General features: G+C 52.5%; 3 protein-coding genes across 3 annotated transcripts; 1 reads left to right on the forward strand and 2 right to left on the reverse strand.

The window, feature by feature from the left end:
• Nucleotides 1-286: 286 nt before the first annotated feature.
• On the reverse strand, nt 287-4,374 carry LOC119095182 (uncharacterized). The gene is made up of 7 exons (XM_037218058.1): nt 4,014-4,374; nt 3,065-3,198; nt 2,500-2,554; nt 1,866-1,919; nt 1,422-1,486; nt 905-930; nt 287-388 (listed from the first exon to the last, which is right to left on the reverse strand). The coding sequence occupies exons 1-7, from the start codon at nt 4,208-4,210 to the stop codon at nt 287-289; spliced, it is 633 nt and encodes a 210-aa protein (XP_037073953.1). The 5' UTR covers nt 4,211-4,374.
• A 355-nt stretch (nt 4,375-4,729) lies between these two features.
• On the forward strand, nt 4,730-8,130 carry LOC119095426 (thioredoxin, mitochondrial). Its single transcript, XM_037218257.1, has 3 exons — nt 4,730-5,033; nt 6,208-6,331; nt 7,094-8,130. The coding sequence occupies exons 1-3, from the start codon at nt 4,834-4,836 to the stop codon at nt 7,208-7,210; spliced, it is 441 nt and encodes a 146-aa protein (XP_037074152.1). The 5' UTR covers nt 4,730-4,833; the 3' UTR covers nt 7,211-8,130.
• Nucleotides 8,131-8,974: 844 nt separating this feature from the next.
• On the reverse strand, nt 8,975-9,814 carry LOC119095424 (histone H1-like). The gene has a single exon (XM_037218255.1). The coding sequence runs from the start codon at nt 9,779-9,781 to the stop codon at nt 9,215-9,217; it is 567 nt and encodes a 188-aa protein (XP_037074150.1). The 5' UTR covers nt 9,782-9,814; the 3' UTR covers nt 8,975-9,214.
• Nucleotides 9,815-25,642: the final 15,828 nt, after the last annotated feature.

The raw sequence follows: 25,642 nt of genomic DNA on the forward strand, positions 1-25,642 counted from the left end.
TGGAGCAGGACGCGGCGTGAGGTGTGGGACAGGACACCGAGTGAGGTGTGGGACAGGACGCCGAGTGAGGTGTGGGGCAGGACACCGTGTCAGGTGTGGGACAGGACACATCGTGAGGTGTGAGACAGGACACAGCGTGAGGCGTGGGGCGGGACGCGGCGTCAGGTGTGGGACAGGACACCATGCCAGGGTGTGAGACAGGACACAGCGTGAGGTGTGGGGCGGGACGCGGCGTGAGGTGTAGGGCAGGACGCGGCGTGAGGCGCGGGGCGGGACACGGCTCGACTCACCGGACCAGAAGGCGGACGTCGTCGAGCGGCATGGGCCGGCCGCGGAACACGGCCTCGCGCCACAGCATACCGTCCAGGGCGGCGTGTGCCACCGCGTCCTGAGGACGCCGCCCGACAGCGGGTCAGCAGGCGAGAACAATACGTCCACGGGGGAGAGCGGTGATAGCCAGACAGACGTGGCCGAGACATGATTCAAGCAAGACCTTCATCCCTGGTTTTTCGGCATCATGGGTTCGGACCTTATGTTGAGTTATCTGCCTTTGATATACCAGGAGGTACGGGTTAAGCAACGTTATACAGCAAACCTTGCTTACAAGACAGCACTATCGAGTACAGCCAATATACAACCAAATATAATATAACCAAAGTTCGCTCTAAAACGTCGTCGAACCAATACCTACTAGTATGTATTAAAAATGTACCATGAGTACTGCTTAGACGACATCATACAGCAAATCCTGGTCAAAAGGCAGAACTATCAAATACATTCAATATCATCTAAGTTCGTTCTACAACGTTTAACCAGCACCTGCTGGTACACTGAAGGCCCATCTCTCAGCACAAGACTGCCTCTGGCTTCTCAGGGCCCGTGCGCCACAGCACACAGGACTTGCGGTGACACCGGCCACGAACACGGTGTCTGACCGACGCAATCAACGCGGGTCATGCAGCACGCAGAACAGCGCGGGTATAGCACAGCTGGTCACGGCATCATCGGTACAGGCATATGGAAACCCGCGCACCTGACAGCGTGTCCACTGACACTGACACAGCGCAGCGTGTCGCAGGGGACATTAAGGGCACTAGCGGCGCATGGTCCCGTGAAAACTACACACGCGTGATATGGTCCTTCAACGCCGCCGTATCGGTCGCAGCTCAGTGCCGCTCACACCAGCAAAACGCCCGCCCACGGCCTCCACACCCATCCTTCACGAACATTGGCTCCACCTGCCCGAGCTGCAAGACCAGAACTGAGCGCACAAGGCAGAAACGAAGGGCGGCGTGCAAACAGACGACATTTACGCGCATCTGCATTATTGACTGGCGTCTGTCATGTGTCTCGCATGAACCGCGATCGCCACGCGACGCGTGCCGTGCCGCGACCAGCGCGGCCGGGGACGGCGTCCGTACCTGGGCCTTGAGCACTCCCCCGGAGCCGGGGCGCGGCGCCCGGCCTCCGCTGGCGCGGCTTCCGTCTGCTGGAAGGCACGGCACAGCGACGCGTCAGAGGTCACGTGACACGGCTCGGGCTGCGCCGCGGGGACGCGGCGAAGATCGCAGAAACACGCGCTGTGGCGTGGCGTGGCGGAAGGATCCAACAGAGGCGCCACCACATGACGGGGGAGGTGTGAGGGCAAACGGTAGCGGCATACAAACCGATCACTCGAGAACACATCCGTCAGGACAATGAGACGTCGAAAATCCTTCCTGCCGGAGGGCCGATGTCAAGACCCAAACACAGAGGTCACACGGGCGACCCCGATTCACCCAGGGAGAGGGGGCGATCCAGGCCACCTCGTGCCGTCGCAGTGGCGGCGGGTGCCGACCGAGTGACCGCCTGATGCGCGAACTCACTCGTACTGCAGAGGAGCCATGTAGTCGTCGTCTCCGGGCCGCCACACGTCGAGCCTGGGGCGGGGGCGTGGCTCTCAACGGATCAGGCGAGACAGCGCGCCTCGTTCTGCTTGGCTCTCAGTTCCTTGATTCCCTTTTGCCAACGTTCTCACGTTGTTGCCATTTTGTTGTTTCGATTTAAGGGTGGGCTCACAGGCTGGCAAACCATGTCCTAAATTTAAGCACGGGCTGTGGGCGCGCCAGAACGGCACTGTCCTTCCGCCCTGGATGCGCGCAGTATTTGAAAACAGGACCGCACGTTTTGTAAGATCTCTTTGGGGCCGATCCTTGTCGCGTGCAATCAACCCCGGTGACCCTGGCACCACCAGCAGGTTCAAAACACCACCAGCATGCAAATTCCAGCTCAAAAGATATGATTTGCCGAAAAAGTTTAATGACGCATGCGCTCCGGCACCCCGCCCCAGTCAGATGCCAATTCGGCACCAAGTTGACATTGCCGGCTAACTCTCGAAGACGGGCATATAAGTGCAGTTGCTGGAACACAAGCCACAATATGTATGCTACCAAATGATACGAATGCCTGACGCTCTAGCAATTGAAACACAGGCAGAAAGACGACAAAAGCAATACTAACCCGTCTTCGTTTTTGATCTGGAGTTTTCGGGCCGCCACTCTCATCTGGGCGTCCCCTGAAAACGTGCCACGGGGCACGTGCACACGCAGTTAAAAACACCCCACGGCAACTGTCTGAAAGCCACGCGAGCACGTTGATAAAATATTAAATCTACCCTAACGTAGCAACTGAAATCAATCGTGGAATACGTTAACGGTGGCAGACGATTAATTTTTGATCAGCTGAAAGAAATTGGTCAGGACCTTCATGAGCGGCCCGCAAAATCAAAGCATGCAATCCACTCTTTACGCTTGTGAAGACTTTCACGCAGCTGAAACATAGTGAATTATTCATTGGGAAGGAGCCATGATAGAACATCCAACAATTCAAAACAGACAGCCCACAGCTTAAAGCACAGAGCCCCTCTCCCCTTAAAACAAGGAAGTCGTTCCTGGCCAGCCAATTAATTCACGCGCATGCCAGCCCTTTGTTCGGCACATCCGTTCCACCAGACCGATCCGACTATGCGTCCTGTCCGCTCCATCCGTTCTGGGCGTCCATTCCGGCCGCTTCGGCCGTTCCGTACCGCCTCTGTGCATCTGATCCGCCCGGTGGATCACGATGAAGGAGCTGGCGCCGACTGGCTCCGGCTCCGGCTCCGGCTCCCGCGCCGGTTCCACATCAGGCTGGACTGATGGTGATTCGCTCAGGTCGATGCCCCTGTCAAGAGCAAGGTCAAGACTCATGAGAAACATTGGGGTCCAGGCTGCCTTGGTGCAGAGAGGGAAGAGGTCAGGAACATGGGGTCGGGTATAAAGCTAAGCATGGGAGGAACATATGGCATGCACAGGGTCAAGTCCATACCCTGCACAGGGATAGGATGCAGAAAACAATCAGCCATGTCAATCCCATGTGAAGGGGGAGACGCAAGGAACACAGGGTAAGGCATATCACCCTGAGGCAAGGGTGCTTAAATAAGCACCAGGCCATGCCCTGTGAAGAGGATACAGATAAAAATCACAGGTAGTTGATTCTACTGGAAAGGCAGGGATGTCCAGAGTGAGCCACAGTGTAGGGATGCAGGGAAGTCAGAGCTTGGTATATATTAAATATTGGGCAAATGTTGGGAAGTGTTAGAAAATGTGCTAGCTTGATCAGTTTGACACAGCAGGTGACAAACACAGTGAGATAATACTGGAGAAATACCCTTATTCCTTAAAGAAGAACCAGGATGGAGGTAGAGAAGGCAGAAGTGATGACAGGAGATATAGGTGAATTCATATTTTGAAAACATGCCTTTATGAATGACAGAACTGAACAAAACTAATCTAATCTCTGGGTTTTTATCCAAGGAATTAGACTAATGCTACTGCATATGCAATGAACATTATCTATGTGAATAATATTCCTAGTTTACACAATTAACAGCAAACATGGTCAGGCTTAAATTCACTGCACACAACTCTATGTGACACTTATCAATATCTAATCCACCACAGTACACACTGCTCTGCCAACAAATAGTCCATACTTACTGAGCATCAACAAAGAATGACATCAGCCTAATGAGCATGTCACTGTCCCCTGCAATTCCAACTGCTTCCTTCAGTTGATGCCATGTTTTGACATTCTTTCCAAGGAGAATATCCAAAGGCAACATGTTTTTTCTCAGCATGGCACTCTCGTTTGTATCATTATTTGTCTCAATGGTAGCATTTTTCATTCCTGACATGATAACTCATTTATTCCATTGGCAAGATTCGAGCAGCTGCGAGCTGGGCTGACCAAATTAATAAAACTTCACCTAGCTTACACAATTACAGTCTGCTGCACCCAAGTGAGCTGAACTGAGAGAAAAGGACGCCTAAGCGGCACCGTCAGTATATTTCTAGTCTATGATCAACTGACAATAACATTTCGTTTTAAAGCCATTCTAAGTGGGTAATATCAAGAATTCATCGAGTTGAACTTTGTTTCACAAGGTCATGCAAAATAAGGTATTGATGTCAATTGATGACGTTTAAAGATTTTATTCCTAAATTTAAAAAAAAAATTCAAATGTGCTATAAAATTTCAAAAATTTTATTAACAAAAACATTTTTAAAATTTTTAAGTAAGCTATTTGAACTATATAATCTTCAGTTTTAAGGTCATTGTAGTATATGACGTCAGAACATTGCCATAGTTCTCTGTATTTTTCAGGCAATTCTGGCGCAGTAGTTGCAAAGTTCGTGAGCGCTCTTAGAATTGGGAAAATTGCGAATTGTTAAGAAGAGTACTGCGAGTTATTCGCGCGGGAGCAGGCGCTGTGTGAGGTCGTTGAACACTTCTGTTGCGTAACTCCTTGCTTTTAATATGATACTGCTGGGTTCGAAAGCCTCACAGCTGGTCCAGTGCGCTTTGCGACTGTCCCGTCCAAGCATGCTTGGTTCAGCAGTGAGCAAATTCCACGGGTCAAGCTGCAGGCAAGATATCTTCAACATTCAGGACAAGGATGACTTCGAAGAGCGTGTACTCAAGAGCGGCAAGCCAGTTCTAATTGATTTCCATGCAAAGTAAGATCTTAGCTGGAATCCGTTAGTGTTTGTGTCATGTTTGGTGCAGCAGCATGCAAGATAAGATGTACAAAACTTGTCATTTTTCCCACCTACATCTGTGGTTTGTGTTTATTGTAGTGAGCTAGGTTTTCCTTTTTAGGCTGCATGCTTGGTGCTCAATATGTCTCACATTATCAGCAAGTGCTGCAGTGAAATCCTTACCAGTTTAGGAGGATGGCCATACCATTATAGCATATACCAGGTTGTGCTACAACTTAGGCCATTGGGACATAAGATTTTTGAACAGGAGTCTGGTGAAATGAGCTGATAAAATTATTCACCATTTTGACATTGGCCCCTGATCTATGACTATTCTAATTTTGAATGCATCTCATGTTAATAAAGATGGGTTTTATTCATGGTCTCTGACACCACAAGCTGCTTGTGGTGGTCAGTGTCACATTTTTCTGTTGTTGTTCAGGCTTAAAGAACAGAAGTATTTTCTGAGGAAAAATGCATTTAAAACTTGCAGCCTAACACAAACTGCATGCAATTTCTTAAGAATGCATAAATTGTTTGTTAGCCTGGATGTCTTTTTTGGGCCAATGATAATTGTTATGCCATTGCAGGAGTATGAAAAAATGAGACAGCCCCTAACTGTCTCAAAATTTGATATTGCCCTTTTGGACACTGACTGGAAATAAGTGACTGAAGCAGACTTCCACTGTCCTTGTGTCATTAGATGTGCCTTATAAAAATTGATGGCATCAAAGGAATGATGGCTGGGTGTTCCATTTGGAAAATTGACATCAAATAAATAGGTATATTGTGATGCTTGATGCTATTGTGTTCTTTAGTGATCTTGAGATGATGTTCACAAATAACTGAAACCACTTGTTTGGCAGTTGCACTCTCATTTGATCACTTCTTCAAAGCTATGCCATCCTGTATTTTTATTCTCTCAGGGTCAATAGACATCATACAAGCTAATGATATTAACCATGCAAGCAAATCATGGCTGTCTGGAGTGTGGAATGATATATGTAGGCTAGGTTTCTGCACTCCAGGTTTCTAAGACCACATCTCTATTCAATAAGTTCAACTTGTTGTAGGGTAAACCTAGGAGCATCTTTGGATGTTTTGTCTGTTTGAGTGTTTCATTCTCTGACACTAAATGCATGTCTCTCCAAAGGTGGTGTAATCCTTGCAAGCAGCTGACCCCGAGGCTGGAGGAGGCCCTGCAGCAGTTCAAAGATGATGTTCACCTGGCAAAGGTGGACATTGATGACAATGATGATCTGGCAATGGATTATCAGGTGGGAATGATGACCTGGCAATGGATTATCAGGTGGGAATGATGACCTGGAAATGGGTTATCAGGTGGGAATGATGACCTGACAAAGGATTATCAGATTGGAATGATGACCTGGCAATGGATTATCAGGTCAGAAAAATGGTCTTGCTCATTTGCTCAGTTCTTGATCAGAACATCTTGGGCTTTTACTTGCCCTACACTCCTGCAGTCTCCAATGGTCCACTTCTACTAACACCAGCCTGGTAGTTGCTTGGCCAAGCAAGAAAGAGTTGCTTGGTGGCTGGTGAGCTGACACTGCTTCCCACTGCCTTGCTGATGTGTGAAATGCAATACAGTGGACATCACACAAGCACACATGTTGCATGCACACATGCACACACCCTTATTCATGCCATCTTGTATGAAAAGTGAGCATGATGTGCACCACCTGCCTGCCCACATGACATGCATGCACACATGCATGCATTCATGTAGGCAGGCAGGCAGTGGTGAGGTTATGTGGTACATTGGTCATGTATCATTTGTATTATAATGTTTTAAAGATGGAAAGCACAAAAGGACATTAGTGCATGTTGTCTTGAAGGAGGGATAACATATGATGGAAGTATTGGTACTTACCATTGCATGTTACTTGGCCCTTACATTTACACTATGGCACTTCCAACACAAAAGGCTGCAAAGCATTGGTCGACCTGCCCTCCATGTTGCCAGATGCCATACTGTCATACATCATGTCATTTCACGTCATACCTGGTGTTGCCAGGTGAGCGCCGTGCCTGTGGTATTCGCCATCAAGGGTGGCAAGGTGGCCGACAAGTTCATCGGCCTTCAGGACTCCGACCGGATCACCTCCTTCATCCGCGGGCTGGTCGACAAGTAACTGGCGTCGCCCGCCTGACGTCATACGTGACGTCACCGTGACGTCACCGCGGCGGCGTGTGAGATGCGGGTACCCGGGTGGCATTGGTAGGACGGCTGGCTGAGGGACGCCGACGCTGCCGTTCTCGGCGATCTGGATGCCGATGCCTGACTGAGTGAGACGATGTACTCTGCGGGGAGCGTGTGTTGCCGGCGTCCCTCGTCACGTCGCGAAGCGAGGGCGCGTGTAGGCTGCGGGTGATTGGTAGAAGTGACGGAATGACGGAGTGACGCGTCACGGACGGCGGCGGGGCGTGTCACGTGGTGCGCACGGCGGCGTCACGTCGGCGGGGGGACTTTACACAGTTGACGTGGTAGTCCCCGGTTGACCACGCGATGCGGTGGCCTGGCCGGCCCGCGCATGCGCTGGTGGACGGCGTGCTGTCGTCGAGCCGCCGCCGCCGTCTGGCGAACGTCTCCCACTCAGGACCACGGACGAGCTTGGCGCGGCCGCGGCTCTGGCTTTGGTCGTGCTCCGGCGCGGGCCGCCCCGCGGCTTTGGCTGCCTGCTGGTGCGCTGCGAGTGTCGGGGCTGGACGGAGCGGCGGGCGGGTCTCGCTCGCGCACTCTCTGGGCCTCCCGGGCCGTGTCGCCGCGGCGGGACGTGCGGTGCGCCGCGGTGCCGCCTGTTCTGGCCCCCGATGCTTCGACGGCCGATCGCAGGCTAGAGCAGAGCCGAGCGGTGGTGGATACCTGCATGTTGATGTGGCCGGCTGTTGCGTATGTGTTAACGTGCGAGGATGCTGTGTCCGGTGTGGTGATCGTCCTTTTGGGGATAATATGACCGGCGAGGACACTCCGGCCTGGTGCTCGTGTTATCAACTGCCGGCAGGTGCCGAGTGAGGTGGCACTGGGCGGTCGTCTGAGCTGTACTGAAGTGGGGTGGAGTGAATGATGTGGCGGAGGTGTCGTGCGGCCAAATCAAAATGGCCGCATGGGCGCCTCCACGGCTTAGATAATGGCGGGCGATGTATGCAGGCATGGTGTGCTATAGAAACGCTGTCTGAAGCTCCCGAAACTTGAATACTTTCCCATTGCATCGTCCGGATCAGTGGTGCTCAACTCATTCGATACGATGGATACAAATATTCAAGCTTGATCCGACAGGCCGCAAGGAATCGATTGGTGTCCGTCAGTTGATCCGACTTCCATCGGGACTATGCTGCCATCTGTAGCGAAGTTCATACGATACTAGCGCCACCATGATCGGTTTTCGGCACGGACGAGGCTGTGCAGTGCGAGATCGCCCACTGACATCCATGACTAAAAACCTGACTTTCCCCATCTTTCCGCTCCGAGACCTGTTGGAACCATTGCGAAATTTTCGTAAGTTTTAATTTGTGGACTTCCGTCCCAGGGCCGGTAGCCCGCTTGATACAATGGCGTATCGCATTCTGACCCGCGAAAAAACTTCGATTTCTATGTAGGTTGATGAGATTGGCGGGCAGCACCAACTAGAGATCAATGTGTTCGTTTTCCCACAAGAGCGCTAGCATTTCGCGACGGTGCCCGGTCAGCGCTATTTTCTGCACAGGTTTGGCAATCCAAGGATTACCGCTAAGTTTCACGCCGACCTGAAATGGGTACCATTCGCAATGGAGCTTAATTCTTCGAATCGGCCATGCTGGATGACGGCTCACCATGCACATACATGCCATCACATGCACATACTTTCGTCGGGATTCTTCACTCACGCACTCCTCGACGCCAACTGCAAAACAGGCAGCACGCTTCATTTTTTATTACGTATGACTCATGTATGACAGATGACTTTCTGTCTTTATTTGAATGACAAAGTGATCCGCCACTTTCTGCGCCGCTAGATGAGATCCGCACCTACATCGGCAAACGCCGCGCCAGAGCTCCTGACGGACGTGCCACGCTATACCAAACCATGATCAACACAAGCCGGATGATATATACACTGATCTTTGACTTTGTACACTTCTCACGCACCCGCGCGCGCTTACGCCTTCTTCGCTGCCTTCTTGGGGCTCTTCTTCTTCGCCGGAGCCTTCTTGGCGGCGGGCTTCTTCGGGGTTTTCTTGACCTTCTTGGGAGACTTCGCCTTCTTGGCGGCGGCCGGTGCAGCCTTCTTCTTCGGCGTCTTCGCCTTCTTGACCTTCTTCACGGCCGCCTTCTTGGCCGGCGACTTGACCTTCTTGGGCTTGGGCGCGGCGGCTGCGGCTCCGGCCTTCTCCTTGGAAGCCAGGCGGTACCGGCCGGAAAGCAGACGGGCCTCGGCTTGACCCTTGGGCCGGGTTAGCTTGCCGGAGGCGAGACCGGCCTCGAAGGCGCGCCGCAGCATGTGCCGCAACATCACCGGCTGCACCTTGTACTGCGCCAGAATGTACTTCTTGATTGCCATCACTGAGACGCCCTTGGGATCCTTCTCGGCAGAGATCGCCTTGGCGATCATCTCCAACGTAGGCGGGTGTGACGGCTTGCTGGCCTTCTTCTTCGCACCTCCCTCCTTGGGCTTGCGTCCCTTCTTCGCGGGTGTCACCACGGGAGCAGCGGCGTCGTCAGCCATCGTTGCGAACGGAACGCGCGGTCACCCCTCCGCTGCCGCCAAACTACGTTTACGCCGCCGAGCGAGCGTTCGCCTTTATATAAACTCTCCGACGACCGTACCGTACGCCATTCGATCGCGGCGGCTTGGCCCCGACCAGCTGAGCGGGCCGCCGTGCGATTGTGTTTGTGTTTGCGGAAAAATGCAAATTTAGGGGTGTTAGGGCACGGATGCAAGTTTTTGATGTCCTAGATTTATTGCCAGGATATTCAGGTGTGTTGCAATGAAATTTACACCCCACCGAGCGTGTAATTTGATAGTATTACCACATAAACACGACAGGTTACCCACTGGAAAATCGTAGCCTTTAAAAACCGGCTCAAAATTAACATTTCGGAGCATGTTATTACAAATTACACGACACCATATGACAGGACAAATATCCAGCTACAAGATGATCAATTATCGAAATATTTCACCACCTAAGTCTTCGCGTACACGCGTTTACATTAGCCGCCTCACAAGCACACTCTGCCTGATTTTGAGGGTGTTCAGTTGGAGTCTATCCAAAGTGGTAAGTGCGAATATTTCCGATACCGCGCAAGACTGCCGCTTACTTTGTGCACCATTCGAAAGATCTCGATGACACCTATCGATTGATATGTTTTGATGTCTGGTTTGATGATAAACCTTTGGCGAAACGTCCCAAATAGTCGTCGATGCTTGTGATGCTGGGAGTGGGGACGGACCGCTGGCGCGGTGACGTAGGCTCGGTCTCAATCCTGAAATTTACGCATCGATATCAGACGAAATCGGTGACTATGTGAATATTGAGTGGAGCCATTCGATTCAGCTCATTCAGGGCTCCATTTTGAGCATAAGCTCATGTCGAATGATCATCGCGTGAGCTTTTGCGAGGGAGCTTTCCCCGCCATTGGAAATACACGCAGCCGACGGTCGGGCATCCGGCGCTATTTGCAGAAGCAAGTCGCAATATAGAATCGGGCAGTGCGGAACTTTGAATGCGTCATTTGCCGAAGGAGTTCTGGTCCTTTGAAAGCTCTAATAATAAAAGAGCTGTTTCCTTTGGCGAGCACTATCGTCATGGTGTCTGATGGAGCTGTACAGTGGGGTGTGGCGACGGACTGGCCCCCGCCTGGCTGCGTGTCCGCCATTCGGGGATCAAAACGGGCGGCGATACCGAGCCACGGGAGCTGCGACAGCAGACCAGGTACGACCGAGCTATTCCCGGGCTGGGGTGGTGATCAGATGAGGTAGATATATCACCATAATCTAGCCCCCACTTGGCTTCCCCTTGGATGCACGGACTCTAAGGCAGCGCGGCGTTTTCGGCGCCATGTTGCGGCGGGCACAGCCCGTTTACCGCGGGGCGCGCGCGGGGGGGGACTGACAGGTGCCCGGTCCCCCTCCTGTGCCATTTTGAATCTGTCGAGGAAAGACGCGACAAGGGGGACTGAGCCGCGACCGCACCGCGACCACGTGGCACGTGCAGGTCATGCCATGTGGTTCTATTCAGGAGTCCGCCCGTACAGGAGAAAGTCACACCCGCGACAGCAGCGGCCATTGGCCGACGCTGGTGCACGGTCAACATGTGAGGCTGGTGACACGCGTCAGCCTTCATTATGCGTTGAAGTCGACGTGTGATGAAAATGAGCGGGCGAGCTTAGCAACAAGCAGTGTCAGCTAGCATATGCCGGCCATCCGCCTGGCCCATTCCGCGGAGGTAACGGATCTTGCGCGCAATTTGACCCAGATGTGGTTTGGGTATTCAGCGCCTGCGGGTTTCTAAGAGAAATTCAGCGATGCCGCTGAAATGCGTAGGAGATACAGTTGTATAATCTCAGGGCACCAGCAGTCGTTGTTCATTGATTGTTAAATATTTTAACCTCACACACCGAAGCCAAACCCGTAAGTTGTTAAGTGCATTTGCGAGGAACACTATGCACCTACGTAGGGCAGAAGCAACAGCTTTATTCTTTGGAGAAAAACCGGGAGAACGGGGATATAGATGCGTTAACATCTTGGCTTCAGCTATTCGTTTCGATAAAGCCAAACCCGTCAAATCTGGTAAACATCTCCTGCGCATTGATGAAGATGAACTTTCAAAAAAGCGCCGGTGGCTCGGTGGCACGTCGGTGGCTTTCTTTTCCGGAACGAGTCAGTCGGCTGGTACGTCATTGTACGGTGTTTCTCTTCGGGTACACGCATGCATGCACACCAGTGTCCACTTGCGCAGCTGGCTCCATATAAAACGGCATAACACATCCACTTGAGGAAGAGGCTTAAGGACTCTTCTCCGGTTGATATGAAGACGATGTTCTGTTGTCGTCCTGAAAGATCCTTTCTCGTCCGCTTGCGGCTTTGTTAAGCTTCCAAGTCGCCCATCTCCTGACCAGAGGCGAAATTTACAGAAAAAACGCTGAAAATTCCGACCGGATCTGCACGCAAGTTGTTTGCATGCAGCACCATAGGCTCGAACACAACTTTCTGCTGGGATGCAGCTGCGCCTCCACTGAATAGCAAAGTTCTGCCAATCACGAGATCAATGCTACCGAAGCATACACATTCCGTCTTCTCAGAAAGCACGTCGGCAGGGGAAAGACAACGAGCGCTTTACCCTCCCTAGCCCATACTTTAAACCCGATCAATCCGTGAGCATTTCCGAAATTCGGGAACAATAAGAGTAAGTTCGTGTTTTTTTTCTTCTCCGCAATGATTCTTCCTCAGTCCAAGTTTGTGTCCTTTTAGCAAAACATCCCTTGCGCCGTCATTACTAACGGACTCCGAGCTCACGACTCTACAGCTATCTGCCAGCCCTGTTGCTTGTCGTGTGTCTTGTCTGCAGTAAGACAATTTCTGGCCTTAGATGTCCACTTCCACCCCGTCCACTAACATGGCTTTTAACAAAGTTTTTTTGTTGTATACTTTGCAGCCCGAAGTAAATGCAACATTTCACATTCGAATACCATGGGAAATATGACATTGGTTTATGTGTGGAAAAGTTTCACGATGTGTGTCGATGCCGGGCTTTGATGTCAACGCCCGGCTATCGCAGTGACATCAGGCAAATGCCATTTGACGGAAAAGAGGACGAAAACCGTACCAGCAAAACCGTACTTTCGTCTGCGGCCGCTTTCATTTAGACTTCAGTTTTACTGCAGAATTGTTCATCTTTCTCATAAGAGTACAGTGACATTGTGTAATATCTTACGGTGGCTTAGCTGCACCGTCGCCAGGCTTGCCGTCGCCGTACCTTTTTTGTCACCCACTCAAGCGTGGCGGTGCTTTCGCTCCAGCAATGCGATGCAACATTGCCTTGTCCAGTCGTTGTCTCGTTGTCCGGGTGGCTGCGTATTGGCGTCATCGGCGTGCCGCGAGATGACGCTCTAGGTGCTGACTACGCTGACTACGCGGCGTCGGGTTCATGCCACCCGTGCATTTTCTGATGTGTGTATCATTCTGCACCTTATGCGTCTGGTCCTGTACAGCATCTACTTAGCTTTTTCTACGCTTAGGTGCACAAGTTTGCGTAATCAACGTGGACTCGCAGAAACCGTTTTCAATACCAAGCAAAATGTCCTGCTGCGTGTTGGGGAATGCGTGACGAGAAGAAGCCCAGGAATGCTGCAGTACCAACGAAGTTTACATGCGTGAACTCTGTACGGGATACACACTCACGGTACACTCAGTCCACATGTAAGTAAAAGCGTGCATGTAAATAATGGTCAAAATTCAGTTCATTCCAATCTCACGTATTTAAAACATGACGTTCAGCCCTTGTAAAAATATTAATTCGCATCACATCCGGCGCAGAAAAGCAACATATGTTCACGATCGATATCACCTCACACGTCAGCCACGGCTACTCTCTTCACGTTGACAGTAGCCCTGCATCGTGGTCAAAATGTGGAAAAGCCGATTTGCCAAAATAGTAGCGAATGTAGCCCAGCCGGGATTTACTTGCGTATTTGCCCTGTACAGAAAATAAATCATGTCCACCACTAAACAGCACCCAACCGTGGTACTTGGGTTAGTCATTAACAAGGTAAACAAAATGAGATGAACGGCATCTGTGTTGCAAATCATAAACATCTCGCAACAACCTAAAAGATACTCCGTAGTGCGAAAGTCCTGCTCCTACGGACAGACCTAGTCGCTAGACGTTGAGTCGTGCATAAATCGTTGGTTTTCCCCCAATTTGGGTTCAAAACTCTGCAGGTGAGCAGTGCACAAAGTACATGTGTACAAAGTACGTTAACATTGCTGGATTTCGTGTGGGAAGGCTTGACATATATATCGTGTAAATGGTACTGAGTTAAGTATGTTGAACACCTTTGTGTTTCACTTTTGGAATGTAACTTAAGTAAAGTAACCCGTACAGTCTAAATGTACTTTCATATGCCTCTGGGGCTGCAGGCATTGTACTCCAATATAAGGTTACACAGTGCTACATTTCTTCCCTCACCGCCGCCTTTCAAAGCAAACGGCGGTTGTCATGTTTGCGCCAAATGCATGTACTAACAAATACAGGTCCCCTAAAAAATCGACAGTTTGCATGTCCTTTCCATCATATGGCATAGCACGTACCGAACGAATCGCACCGTTGCGCAGGTCACCTCGAATCGACGAATAAAGCCAGGGTGAGTATTGTTCCCATCAACTGAAATGCTTAGGCCGAGTTCAGTCCATTCCAATACCGTCGTTTAAACGCAAAAGTGCCTAAGTGTTATGTTAACTAATGGTTCTCAGGCCGTTCTGCCTTTGGAAGGCAGAATACGCTGGAGCCGGTCAATTTTTTAACGTTTCTTGACGCCTCTTCATTCCTTCCGCGGCCCTCAGTTGTCAACGGCCGGGTCGCTTATGACTGTACTCATGTATCTGTGCAGGGCATATAGTTTAAACCATTGCGCCATTTCACAACACCTGTAAATTGTAATGTTTATGCCGCCAGCAACAGTGTCATCAGATGAGCGATGAGGCTGTGTCCCCCGAGGACAGTCCAGATGCATCTCGTCGAGGCAATGCACGCTTCTCGTCAGCCGAGCGGGGTGGCTGGGACATGTGCTAGACTACATGGACAACCTTCCGTAGTTAGTGTGTGCTTGTGTGATATCCTCCTCATATAGACTGGGTTATTTCGAAGTTTGAGATATTGACTACCGGTGATGAAAAGCCACTATGTGGATTGCTTTGCTTAGTGAAACTTGCGCTCTTCGAAGCTGTGATTATCAGACAATCGAGGCACTTTGTTTATCCACGCGCACGGTTGCTGCTCTTGTGCTGCCCATCTGTACCCCTTCCTAGTCATTAGCATAGCTCGGCCGTCCTCATATTTTATGATTAAATCCGCTACAATGGAGGGCGAGCATTTCTTCCAGCTCAGATACCGGTGATATTCACATCTCCCGTCCTTACACTGCGCCATCTTCTCCCCAATGGCGGCTCGCAGCAATGCGCCCCGTCTACTGCAACTGGCGGAGTCATGCCAGCAGGCGCACGCGTGCACTCACGTGCAATGACTTATTTAGTGGCCATCCATATAGTGCATAGCTGTACACGTGCCACGTACCGTATTTTTCGGATTTCTTGCCACCCTGTTATCACGTAACTTGCCATGGCGTTTGACATTTATCTCGACCTCGGTGTTATGTGACATGAGCTCGTGCCGATCACAATTAGCTGGATTTGCGTTTTTCATGCAACCGAACGTCAAACACGCAATTGCTTGTGACTAGAATTCGCGCCTTTCCGTGATTTGATCTATGTTTGATGACTCTTTTTAGTGTACAGCGGGGTACATGAAATAAAAGACGAAAATGATTTATTTCATATTCCAGCGTGGCATCCGCAGAACACTGCGCCATTAAAATACCTGGTGTGGTCCTGCCCATTAAGGTAACACAGTCAGAGAAGGTATTTGTGTCATTGTCATGCCTTTTGCGTGGGCGTAAGATAAACATATTCTTCATAGATAATGCATTACACGCGTACAATCTTATGAGCCCTTTCTCTATGCATCCTATTTTCAAGCTTTTGCCTTCCCATTTTTTTTTTGTCCTCGATACTGCTAGTGTGGTGACAACCTGCCGCTAGAAATGAAACACCTCCTGCTTTCTCCTTAAATGATAGTAATTGCAACGAGATGGTAGTGATAGCCTGGGTGAAGCCAACTCCATCAGGGGTGTTACTTCACATGCATTTGGGGGGAGGAACTGAGCCCCCCCCCCCGCCCCCCCCCCCCCCAATGCTGACTTGAGCCCCCCAAGCTCTTCCGAGGCCTTTCAATGCACATGAGCAAATAGGGAATACTTAGTCAAATAAATACAGACCAAATATATCCACTATTGATATACTAGGTAGTAGATACCTAAACGCACCACTCGCCATCGCATGCTAATTTTGTACCTAGCGGTATCCTGTAGTTACCTATAATATTATTGTCATGCTGAATCCTGCACATGTTAAGCCAGTGTGCAAATGTTTGAAAGCTTTTTTCATATGACAAGCCTGGATCGGAAGAAATAACACTGAAGTGTAATATGCGGCAGCTTTTAAAAGCACAGGGTGAACGTGATATAAGGTACCGCATGTTTTCCCAACAGTGGCGAGCATATTTGTCGCATAATCGCGGCTGTGTGGTTATAGCACAATATTAGCGATAGCCGCGGTTGTCGGAGATCTCTTATGTATATTTATTTCGATGCCTTTTTTTCTGTGAATGACATCCCATTCTAAACTTTCCACAAAAAGGTAGCTCACATTTACTTGGAATGGTAAGTTATTCCTCCACAATACAAAACTGAATGTTCCAAACATCAAACAAAATATTTTGGTATCGAGGACGCGAATTCAAACGGCCATTATCCCGCAGAAATCATGTTTGGGAGCTGGTTAAGTCAACCTCTTCGGCTGAGCCCCCCCCCCCCCACACCGATTTGGTGAAGTAACACTCTTGATCTCCATGCATGCAGCCTTTGGGGTTCAATCTTCCTCGCCAAACCACCAGGCCAAAATCATCAGCACGACACTAAACGTAGAATGGACAAAAGCAAACTTGACCCGAATTAGATTCATTTAAACGTAACCGGCCGATATCAAAATATGTTAGCGCCGCTGCGACATTATGGTGACGGTGTACCAGCACCGCTGCGACATTATGGTGACGATTTGCCAGCGCCGCTGTGACATTATGGTGACGATATGTCAGCACCGCTGCGACATTATGGTGACGATATGCCAGCACCGCTGCGACATTATGGTGACGATATGCCAGCGCCGCTGCGACATTATGGTGACGATATGCCAGCACCGCTGCGACATTATGGTGACGATATGCCAGCGCCGCTGCGACATTATGGTGACGATATGCCAGCACCGCTGCGACATTATGGTGACGATATGCCAGCACCGCTGCGACATTATGGTGACGATATGCCAGCACCGCTGCGACATTATGGTGACGATATGCCAGCACCGCTGCGACATTATGGTGACGATATGCCAGCACCGCTGCGGCATTATGGTGACGATATGCCAGCGCCGCTGCGACATTATGGTGACGATAGGCCAGCGCCGCTGCGACATGTTGGTGTCATTCAGTGAATCACTCCACGTTAGGTCCGCGGATGCGGTGCAAGGCTCCGTTGAGAGGCTGCACAGATATATGTGGCGTCGTCTGGCCTAGCCAGACGAGATCACAGGCTAAACAAGTCCTAACATCAGCTAATGACAAAGTATGTGACGTCAGCCGCCCGGCCAGTCATCCCCTTTGACTGACGTCACACTTTCGATTCATGGTTGCTTTGCAACCACTGATGGTAAGTAACGTCACATACTTGTCAGCATCGAGGAACACAAATTCTCAAAGTTGTACAGCGTCAGTTTCAAGGCACTCAGATACACGCTGGCTGGCCGCTCGTCGTATTTCTGAAGCGTTCCTATGCCACCGCTATTTCACCTTCATTCGATTGATAGGAGACAAAATGCAAGTCTTAAAGTTATAAGAGGCTGAAAAATGGGGGTGAGAGAGCGGTTCAGGTCTCTGCGACCAGATGTCACAACGACACATGAAAGACTGATGTTATTGATGGAGACTGGACCGGGCAATGGCTGCAGTAAAGCTCATGAGTCGATGTCAGGTACCACGCATGTTTGTGCCCGAACCAGGTGCAATCCCATTTCAGGGTGTTTTTTAAAGGATTTATGTCAAATCTGGTCGATCAGAGCTGGCTGAGATAGGAAATTAGCTGTGCCGCGTCAGCTAACGTACCGTGCGCAAAGCTTAGAGTGTCTCAAGTTTCAACACTGAAATCGACGGCCACGAGCCGGTAAGCAGCCAACGTTACCCTCTCCAAAGCGGGCTCAAACACAACCCTCCGTGGCCAAACCGGGACAGACCGTGTCTTAAAAGCCACATTGGAGCATAGGTCCATTTTCGTGGCCAGCGTCCACCGTTTTATTATTACGGAATTATATACTTATTGTCCACCGGTGTTAGCGTGTTTCTCAATACTTTGCCACAGACGCCTAAAACATAAACTGCTCCAAATTCACCGACCACATCAATTAAAATTGTCATGTCATGACAGCCCAAAACCAGCCTTTATTCCAGTGATGCTATTTGTAAATACGTGCGCAGAGGCTACGCGCGGGCACATCTTCACTTACTGAGTTCACAGAACGAGGATAAAGCGAGACAGATCCACGAGAAGATGCATATGAAGAATCTACTGCAGAAAGGACCCCCTGGCTTTCCCACTCTTGGAGAGGCTGGGCAAAGGCCACAAGTCTGCGTCAGCTGATGCCGTGGAGGATTCCCTCAGGTGCTAGCCGTGGGGGTCGTCAGAGGCCCGCTGTGTCGGCCTGCGCGCCAATCCTCCAGCACGGTCTAGGTCGAGAGCCTAGGTCTAGGTAGAGAGCCTAGGTGTAGGTCGAGAGCCTAGGTCTAGGTAGAGAGCCTAAGTCTAGGTCGAGGGCCTAGGTCCAGATCGAGAGGCCCTCCACGGCTTCCACTCCAACAATGATCGCCAGTGGCGCTCCGAACCGGTGCAACCCGCTCAATACTCCCTGACGCGAGGCCAAGGGACAGGGCTGCCGTAGTAGCAGCGCGGTTGCAGCATTTGGTGTAAGTGGTGGTCTCGAAATCGTCCGAGGTGATTGGGGAGTTCTGTATTGCAATCATATGCATTATGCGCATTGATTGATAACATCTATCGAGTTCATGAAACAGTTGAGCATAATGGCGTGTATTAGATACAAGAACATATGCATACATGCTGACCAGCTTACACGTCATTTTTAAGGGTTTCAGAATCAACTGCCTTTCGCTCATCTTGCATAAATACCCTTAACCTGTCACCCAGAACTGACATGCCAATCGTCAATGTAACGAGCCTGCATATTGTTTAAATGCACTGCAAACGCACACCCACACAATCCACACGGCATGTTAAGCTTTAGGGCACAGGAAAACTCTTTAGATTGGGTGGCTTCCTGTCTGGTCACTTGCCAAAGCAATGGACCAAAAGAAAGCCTCCCAAGCCACATCCTTGTTACTTCTACAACGTTCGCTTTGAAACACATTCGGTTCCATTCATTAAGGTTGTATGAAATTGGCCTTGTCTTTAACCGAATTCAATGGCTTCAGGTGAACAGAAAAGTGCTTATCATGGCTGCACAAAAGACCAATACAGACACATTATGTGTGCCGGGTTTCATGGTACTTGGTCGGGTAGTCGCAAGACCGCAATTCCTCGCCGTGAATGAAGCGACAAAAGACTACAACAACCATAAAAAGAACACACCTCCATATATCATGTCTTCAAACAAGCTCAGCTTGCTTTGCGGGTAAGCACGCGCTGTAACTCCAGCACAGCTCCTTGGACGGAATCTCACCACTACGCACGAACTGTAACTCCAGCACAGCTCCTTGGACGGAGTCTCCCCACTAAGCACGCGCTGTAACTCCAGCACAGCTCCTCAGACGGAGTCTCACCACGTAACAATCCAACGCTTACAGTTACAACCGCGCCCGGCATCTGAGCAAGCCACACAAATCTCACCGTTCACTTAGCGCTAGCAGCTTCCAAGCAACAGCTGAACATCATCGCTTACAGGCTACCGCGCTGGGGCCTGACGCACGCCGCCGTCCGCCACCACCCACCCATTCCACACCCATCGCTGCCTCTTCGTCGCAAGAAGCGGGCTCGGCGTTCCACCAGGTCACCACGAGCCGACGACCAGGCGGCAGTGCAGCCATCGCCCTTGAGCCGTTCGCGACTCCTCCAGCTCGGCACGCATCCATCGCAGACTTGACAACGCGACGTTCCCACGGCGACGAAGGTGGAGCGCGCGTGCTCAGTACAGCGCCGACGGCAGGTCCATGATCCGATTGGAGATGTTCATCCTGGCCACGGTGGCGAGGGTGTTGCTGCTGCTGTAGTCTGGCGAGGGGGTTCGGATGTCTCGCAGCGGTGCCGAGTAGCGGCCCGCGTTCTTGTGCCCGCGCACCACGAACCCGCGTGACTGGGGCAGCGGGTAGTCGAACGCCTCCCGCCCCTCACCCGCGCCATCGCCCTCACCAGAGACCGAACCGGAGCCGGGGCGTGAGCCTGAGCCCGAGCCGGAGCCTGAGCCGGAGCCGGAGCCGGAGCCGGAGTCGCGCTCCGTCCTGCGTCGCCGCTGCGGCCGCGTCGGCGGCTGCTCGGCCGCCGCCGGTCGCCTCTCGGCCAGCCAGCGCTGCATGCGCTGCTCAGCCGTCCGTTGGAAGCGTTCAGCGCGCTCGCGCTCGCGCTCGCGCGAGCTCGGCCGCCGCTCGGCTGCGAGCGCGTCGCGCGAGCGCGTGCGCCGCGGCTGCTGCGGCGCGCGCGGCGGCGCGGCGGCGCGCGGCCCGTCGCGCGGCTCCCGCAGCGACAGCTGGTCGACGCTGCCGCGCCAGTGGCGGGCGGCGTCCAGCGCTGAGCCCTGGTGGAAGCTGCCCGAGCGCTGCACGGCCGGCCGGCGCGGCTCCGGGCCCAGGTCGTCCACGAACGTCTGACGTCGGCGCAGCGCGGCGCCGCGCGCGTAGTGGAAGCTGCGGGTGCTCTCCGTCTCCACGGCGCTGCGGGAGGGCACGGGTTCAGAGGGGTGAGGCGCCAGTACTCAGGGAGAGGCTGAGGGGGACGTCCAAATACCCACAGCGGTGCGCGTGATGCTGCCTCTGCTTATGAACAAAGGCCTATAATTTCACAATGCGACAGTGCATTGCAAACACATACACGTACTCATCACTGCCATGGACATCAATGACATGCAACCATACTCTTCTACTGTTAAACATCCCGTCATCAACATAGCTGAACGCGTGCCTGCCACCAATCAGCCTAAAGAGACAACCATCAAGGAATGCACTCAGCTGTTGTCAGCACAAATATACTATCACACCTCCATCATGACACCACGATCCCACTTCACCGCTCCGGCCGCCGCTCAGCCGGCGCGCGGCCGCACCTGGAAGGCCGCAGGTCAGCCGGCCGGCGGTGGCTGCCCTGGCTGGTGGCGTCGCTGGTCTCGGTCAGGCTGTCCGGCCGGCCGCGCGCCACCAGCCGCTCCGGGCTGGCAGCGCGCCGCGTCGAGCCGCGCGCCGGCGGCCTCGGCTGCCGGCTGGGCACGATGTGACGCTCGCGCGAGCCGCGCGACTTGCGCGGCGGCGGGCTCAGGCTGTCCAACGCGTCAGACGAGCAGCTGCGGCCTGCGGAGGAGCAGTGACATCTAGCGGCGCCTGGCAAAACCACTGACTGGTGGCACCGCCGCTATTGGCCTCTAGTGTGAAACAGGCTTTGGTGGCGCGGGCATCGCTCAGTTGCTAGTAAGCTTGCTCAATAAGGATGCTTAGGCATCCGTTTTATTCATAGGTCAGTCGTTGAGGTGCCGTCTAAGATATTCGTAGTATCTGAGCCATACTGACCATAGACCCAGCTTCAACTTTGTGCAGAAACAATGAACAAGCAACATAAAACCTAACACTACAGACAACGTGCTCGGGATCACCTGGCCCCGCTGCCCCTGTCTGAGAATCAACGATCCCCTAACCTCGCACGCGGGCCGCCAACCAGATTTGAGAGCCACTGACCCGAGATGAGGCTGAGCGAGGACTCGGCGTTGTCGATGACGCTGGTCAGCTGGTCCATGGCCTCGCGGATGTCGTCGGAGGCGCAGCTACGCCGACCGCACGGCGCCGCCGCTGTCGGCATGTTCTGGTACAGGCAGTGGTCCGACTGCGGGCAGAGGAGGAAGCGGCGGTTAGCCGTGAAGCCGCATCGTCAGGACGGGACGAAGCGGTGATGGGAGCCCGAACTGCATCGGTAGCAGTCGATGCCATGCTGGTGGTTAACACAGAATGACTTCACGATGTCATTGCTCTCTTCTCTATTCTTAATGTGGCTCCGCAACTACCCATCAGCCGATGTAGCTCTAACATATCCCCCGAAAACTGCCTGTAAAGATCGTCAACGGCATGCCGGTCAACAAATCTGCAGCAGATGACTGCAAGGCAAAATCAACGCAGGCAATACGAACTGCACGGGCCGATAAGAGAAACGCAGACTGAATTTTCGCCCACCCGCCGCTTTTCGAGTGGTTCTGCAGCCTAAACAAAACACCAAGGCCAAGGACCATCGGGTGACACCAAACTATTTAGCCACCGGCATAAGCAGGGCAGGCCAGCCGTCTTCCCATCTCCACGCGTGTCGCCTCACCAGCGCCGTGGGATATGGGGAGCCGCCGGCGCGCGGCTCGCCTGGCTCGAACAGGATCATGTCGTTCTTCACTTCGATCGTCTCCTCGCAGACTTTCTCCTTCTCGAAGTCGGACGGCGAGAGGCGGCCCTGATTCTGGCGGAGAGCGGAGGTGAGCGTCAGGCGTGGGGCGCCACGTCACGCGCTGCGGGTCTGAGCAGCTCACCAGAGGCTACGCTGCCATCGGAAGATCTAACTGTAAGCACATATAATTCCTGGACGGTGGGATTTTTCTTAAATGACGCTAGTGCGGTTGTAAGTTTTACCATCCCAATGTAAAAAGGCTTAAGCGTCATTTTCTTTCGATGCAGGTCGAGGAGCTGCATCTTGTAATGTCAAGGCAAAAATTGGGGAAACTTTGCCTTCATAATACAGACATGCCCAAACTTACTTTTGCATGAGCACACTCAATGCGCCGAGGCCCAAAAATGCTCACCCTGAACAATTAGCCTGGCGGCGGACACTTGGTGTTTTTGGCCTTCGAAGACAGAGTTATAAAATGGACGACTACAGATGAGAAGACGGGGACTCGGACTTCTAATTCCTCATGCAATTATTTAGTAACCACGGTTTAACGTGTTAGCAGGCAAAATTTCCATACAAGCAGTGAGGCCACGCCCTGCTCGTTGCACGGTCGCTCACCCGTCCGCCCCTGCTGCCGTCCTCGCTGCTTTCCTTCTTCTCCTCCCGCTTCACCTCCTTCGCCACGGTCGGCTCGCTGCCATCGCTGTGACTCGCCAGAGACAGTGACAGTGACGACAGTGTCGACATCGCAGAGGCCGTGGAACTGACATCCGCTTCTTCTCTAGCGCCGCCCGCCGGCGGCGGCGAGAAGCTCGAATACGCACGGCCGCCGACAGGCGGCTCTGCCACGACAATCGGCAGGCTCTCGCGGCTGGCGCGGCTAGTGCGGCTGGTACGGCTGACGCGGCCTGGTGGGGCGCCAACCTGCGCCTCCAGCTGCTCGAGCCGGGAGTTCTGGATGCTCTCCTTGTGGCGGAGAGTTTGGATGCAGCTGATGTGCTTCTGCAAAGTCCACCAACACGACATGTTCCCGCTACTGCATGCATAATACGAAGTGGCAACCTGATATATGTTATGTGGTGTGCATGGTAGTGATTTGGCCACTGAGTCCACCTGTGAGACGAGCTGTTGTGCAGCTGTTAAAGCGCAGATAACCATACATCTGCCCCACAGGCACACGGCTGGATCCCGTGAGTGGATCCGAAATCCTCAGGGAGTCCCTGACAAGTCCCCCACCTCGGGATCACGAGACCCTTCACGCGATTTAAGCGCGTGTCCGATGACCGGCTGTTCCGCTTCTCTGCGGGTCTGACCTTGACCTCCTGGTGGAGAGCGTCCTTCTCGACACGGAGCCGGGCAGAGTGTGCCCGCTCCGCCAGCAGCTGCGCGTACAGCTCCTCCACGTCCAGGTACTGCTGCTGCCATCTGTCAAGCTCATCCCGAAGCGCCGCACTCTCGTTGGTGGATGACAGGAACTGAGAACAAGCACGCATTTTGGGTGACTGCAGGCGAGCGCCGTCAAACTGCTGCTCGCCAAGAGCGGATAAGCCCCTTAGGTACGAGCTTTTATCAGGAGTGACGATCAAAACGCGGATCTAAGGACGCCATCGGCATGGCCTGCCAGCCCAACCAGCTGGCACGTTGCCCCGCTAAACAACATCATCCAACACACCATCACGTCACCGACCCTGTGAGCCCACCCCTTCATAATGAGGCAGTCGTCTTAAGGACGGCTGGAGAATGTACTGTGGCACGAGTGCAGTGGCAACAATCACCTCCCGCTATCAAGAACAAAATTAACTGCAGCGCGTTCGTTCCGGCAGCTTTGAAACATCAACCTCTCCAAATGCTGACTGCTCCCACCGCTCCCGACCCGTGGGCAGCGAGCACGACGTTCGCACCTTCCTGATGATGCTGACATCGAAGCCGGCCTCCTCGATCTCGGCCTGCAGGTGGACCCGCTCCTTCTTGCTGGCTGCCAGCTCGGTCAGACGGTTCAGGAAGCGAAGGCACGCCAGCTGGAAACTGTGCACAATCCAGTAGATTAGCACCGTGCTCGAGTTATACGCGCGATCGGCGTGGGCAGCATCTGCGTCGGCTGCTCAGCCGATTTGGGCTCAAGAATTTGACGTCGGTCTCGCATTCACGTACGCAGGGAGGGTTTTTGAACAGAAAGCTTATCATCGTCTTTCACTGCTGGATGTCATGCGCAGAGATCAGATGAATCGGATGCTCGGCTACGAGCGCAGGCGACAGGTGTCGGGAAATATCCGAAACTATGGCGACAAATTGTTGGTGCGTACCAAAATTTTGACACCATTTGACCTCCATGTACTTTCGTTAGCCCATTTCAATTTTTTTCCTCAAATTATCCGTACACACAGGTCATGCACTAACACAGTGCGTACACTCGGCAGCCAGTAATGTGTCGTGCGATTACAACAGCTCTTTTTTAGGAAAATGGGTATATGAGCAAAAAATTGCTTCTCGTAGCAGTTGCTTTTTCCTTGCAAGAGACTATTACGAATTGTTTGCCCGATGGCTTTAATAGGTTCGTTTCAGTAGGCTCAGAGTACCTGCTACGCAAAGCTTGCTGCATGCATCTTGAACCTCCCTCCAGATTGATTCGTCCAGTTCAAATGATGAGTTTCCCATCCCTTTGGCCTTTCAATCGCCAACTGCGTAAAGGACTGCCCTACCTACTTTCACTGCAATATCTACGCGGCATTTTTTTAAATTTCAGTACGACAGATCCACGTTACAGCTCGTCAGAGCACACCACAGCTAGCTACGACATGCAGCGCCCCCCCCCCCCCCCCCCCCATCAGCCACTGGCAAGTATCGGCCATGCGTCGGCCAGTACGACATCCAAGCACGCTGCCTGGCCCCATACACCGGGTCTGCGAGCCACGCCATCCACGGCCGACGCTCCGATCCCCCTCCCCCCCCCTCTCTCGCCGGCCTCACCTGGGCGCGCCGAACGAGGTCAGCATGCCGACCAGGAACTTGAAGCGCACTGGCTCGCCGAAGCGGAGTCGCAGTGTGGAGGCGGCTTCCATCACCT

Source organism: Pollicipes pollicipes, unplaced genomic scaffold, assembly GCF_011947565.3.
Source record: "Pollicipes pollicipes isolate AB1234 unplaced genomic scaffold, Ppol_2.1 Scaffold_4219;HRSCAF=4965_pilon_pilon_pilon, whole genome shotgun sequence".
Taxonomy (NCBI): Eukaryota; Metazoa; Arthropoda; class Thecostraca; order Pollicipedomorpha; family Pollicipedidae; genus Pollicipes; species Pollicipes pollicipes.

What these genes read in the sequence shown, in the direction of transcription:
- LOC119095424 (XM_037218255.1), bottom strand. Translation starts at nt 9,781, where the DNA reads ATGGCTGACGACGCCGCTGCTCCCGTGGTGACACCCGCGAAGAAGGGA.
- LOC119095426 (XM_037218257.1), top strand. Translation starts at nt 4,834, where the DNA reads ATGATACTGCTGGGTTCGAAAGCCTCACAGCTGGTCCAGTGCGCTTTG. An exon ending in CTAATTGATTTCCATGCAAA is followed by an intron (nt 5,034 to 6,207) that starts GTAAGATCTTAG and finishes GTCTCTCCAAAG; the next exon opens with GTGGTGTAATCCTTGCAAGC. An exon ending in ATCTGGCAATGGATTATCAG is followed by an intron (nt 6,332 to 7,093) that starts GTGGGAATGATG and finishes TGGTGTTGCCAG; the next exon opens with GTGAGCGCCGTGCCTGTGGT.
- LOC119095182 (XM_037218058.1), bottom strand. Translation starts at nt 4,210, where the DNA reads ATGTCAGGAATGAAAAATGCTACCATTGAGACAAATAATGATACAAAC. An exon ending in TCATTCTTTGTTGATGCTCA is followed by an intron (nt 3,199 to 4,013) that starts GTAAGTATGGAC and finishes TGCTCTTGACAG; the next exon opens with GGGCATCGACCTGAGCGAAT. An exon ending in GGATCAGATGCACAGAGGCG is followed by an intron (nt 2,555 to 3,064) that starts GTACGGAACGGC and finishes GCACGTTTTCAG; the next exon opens with GGGACGCCCAGATGAGAGTG.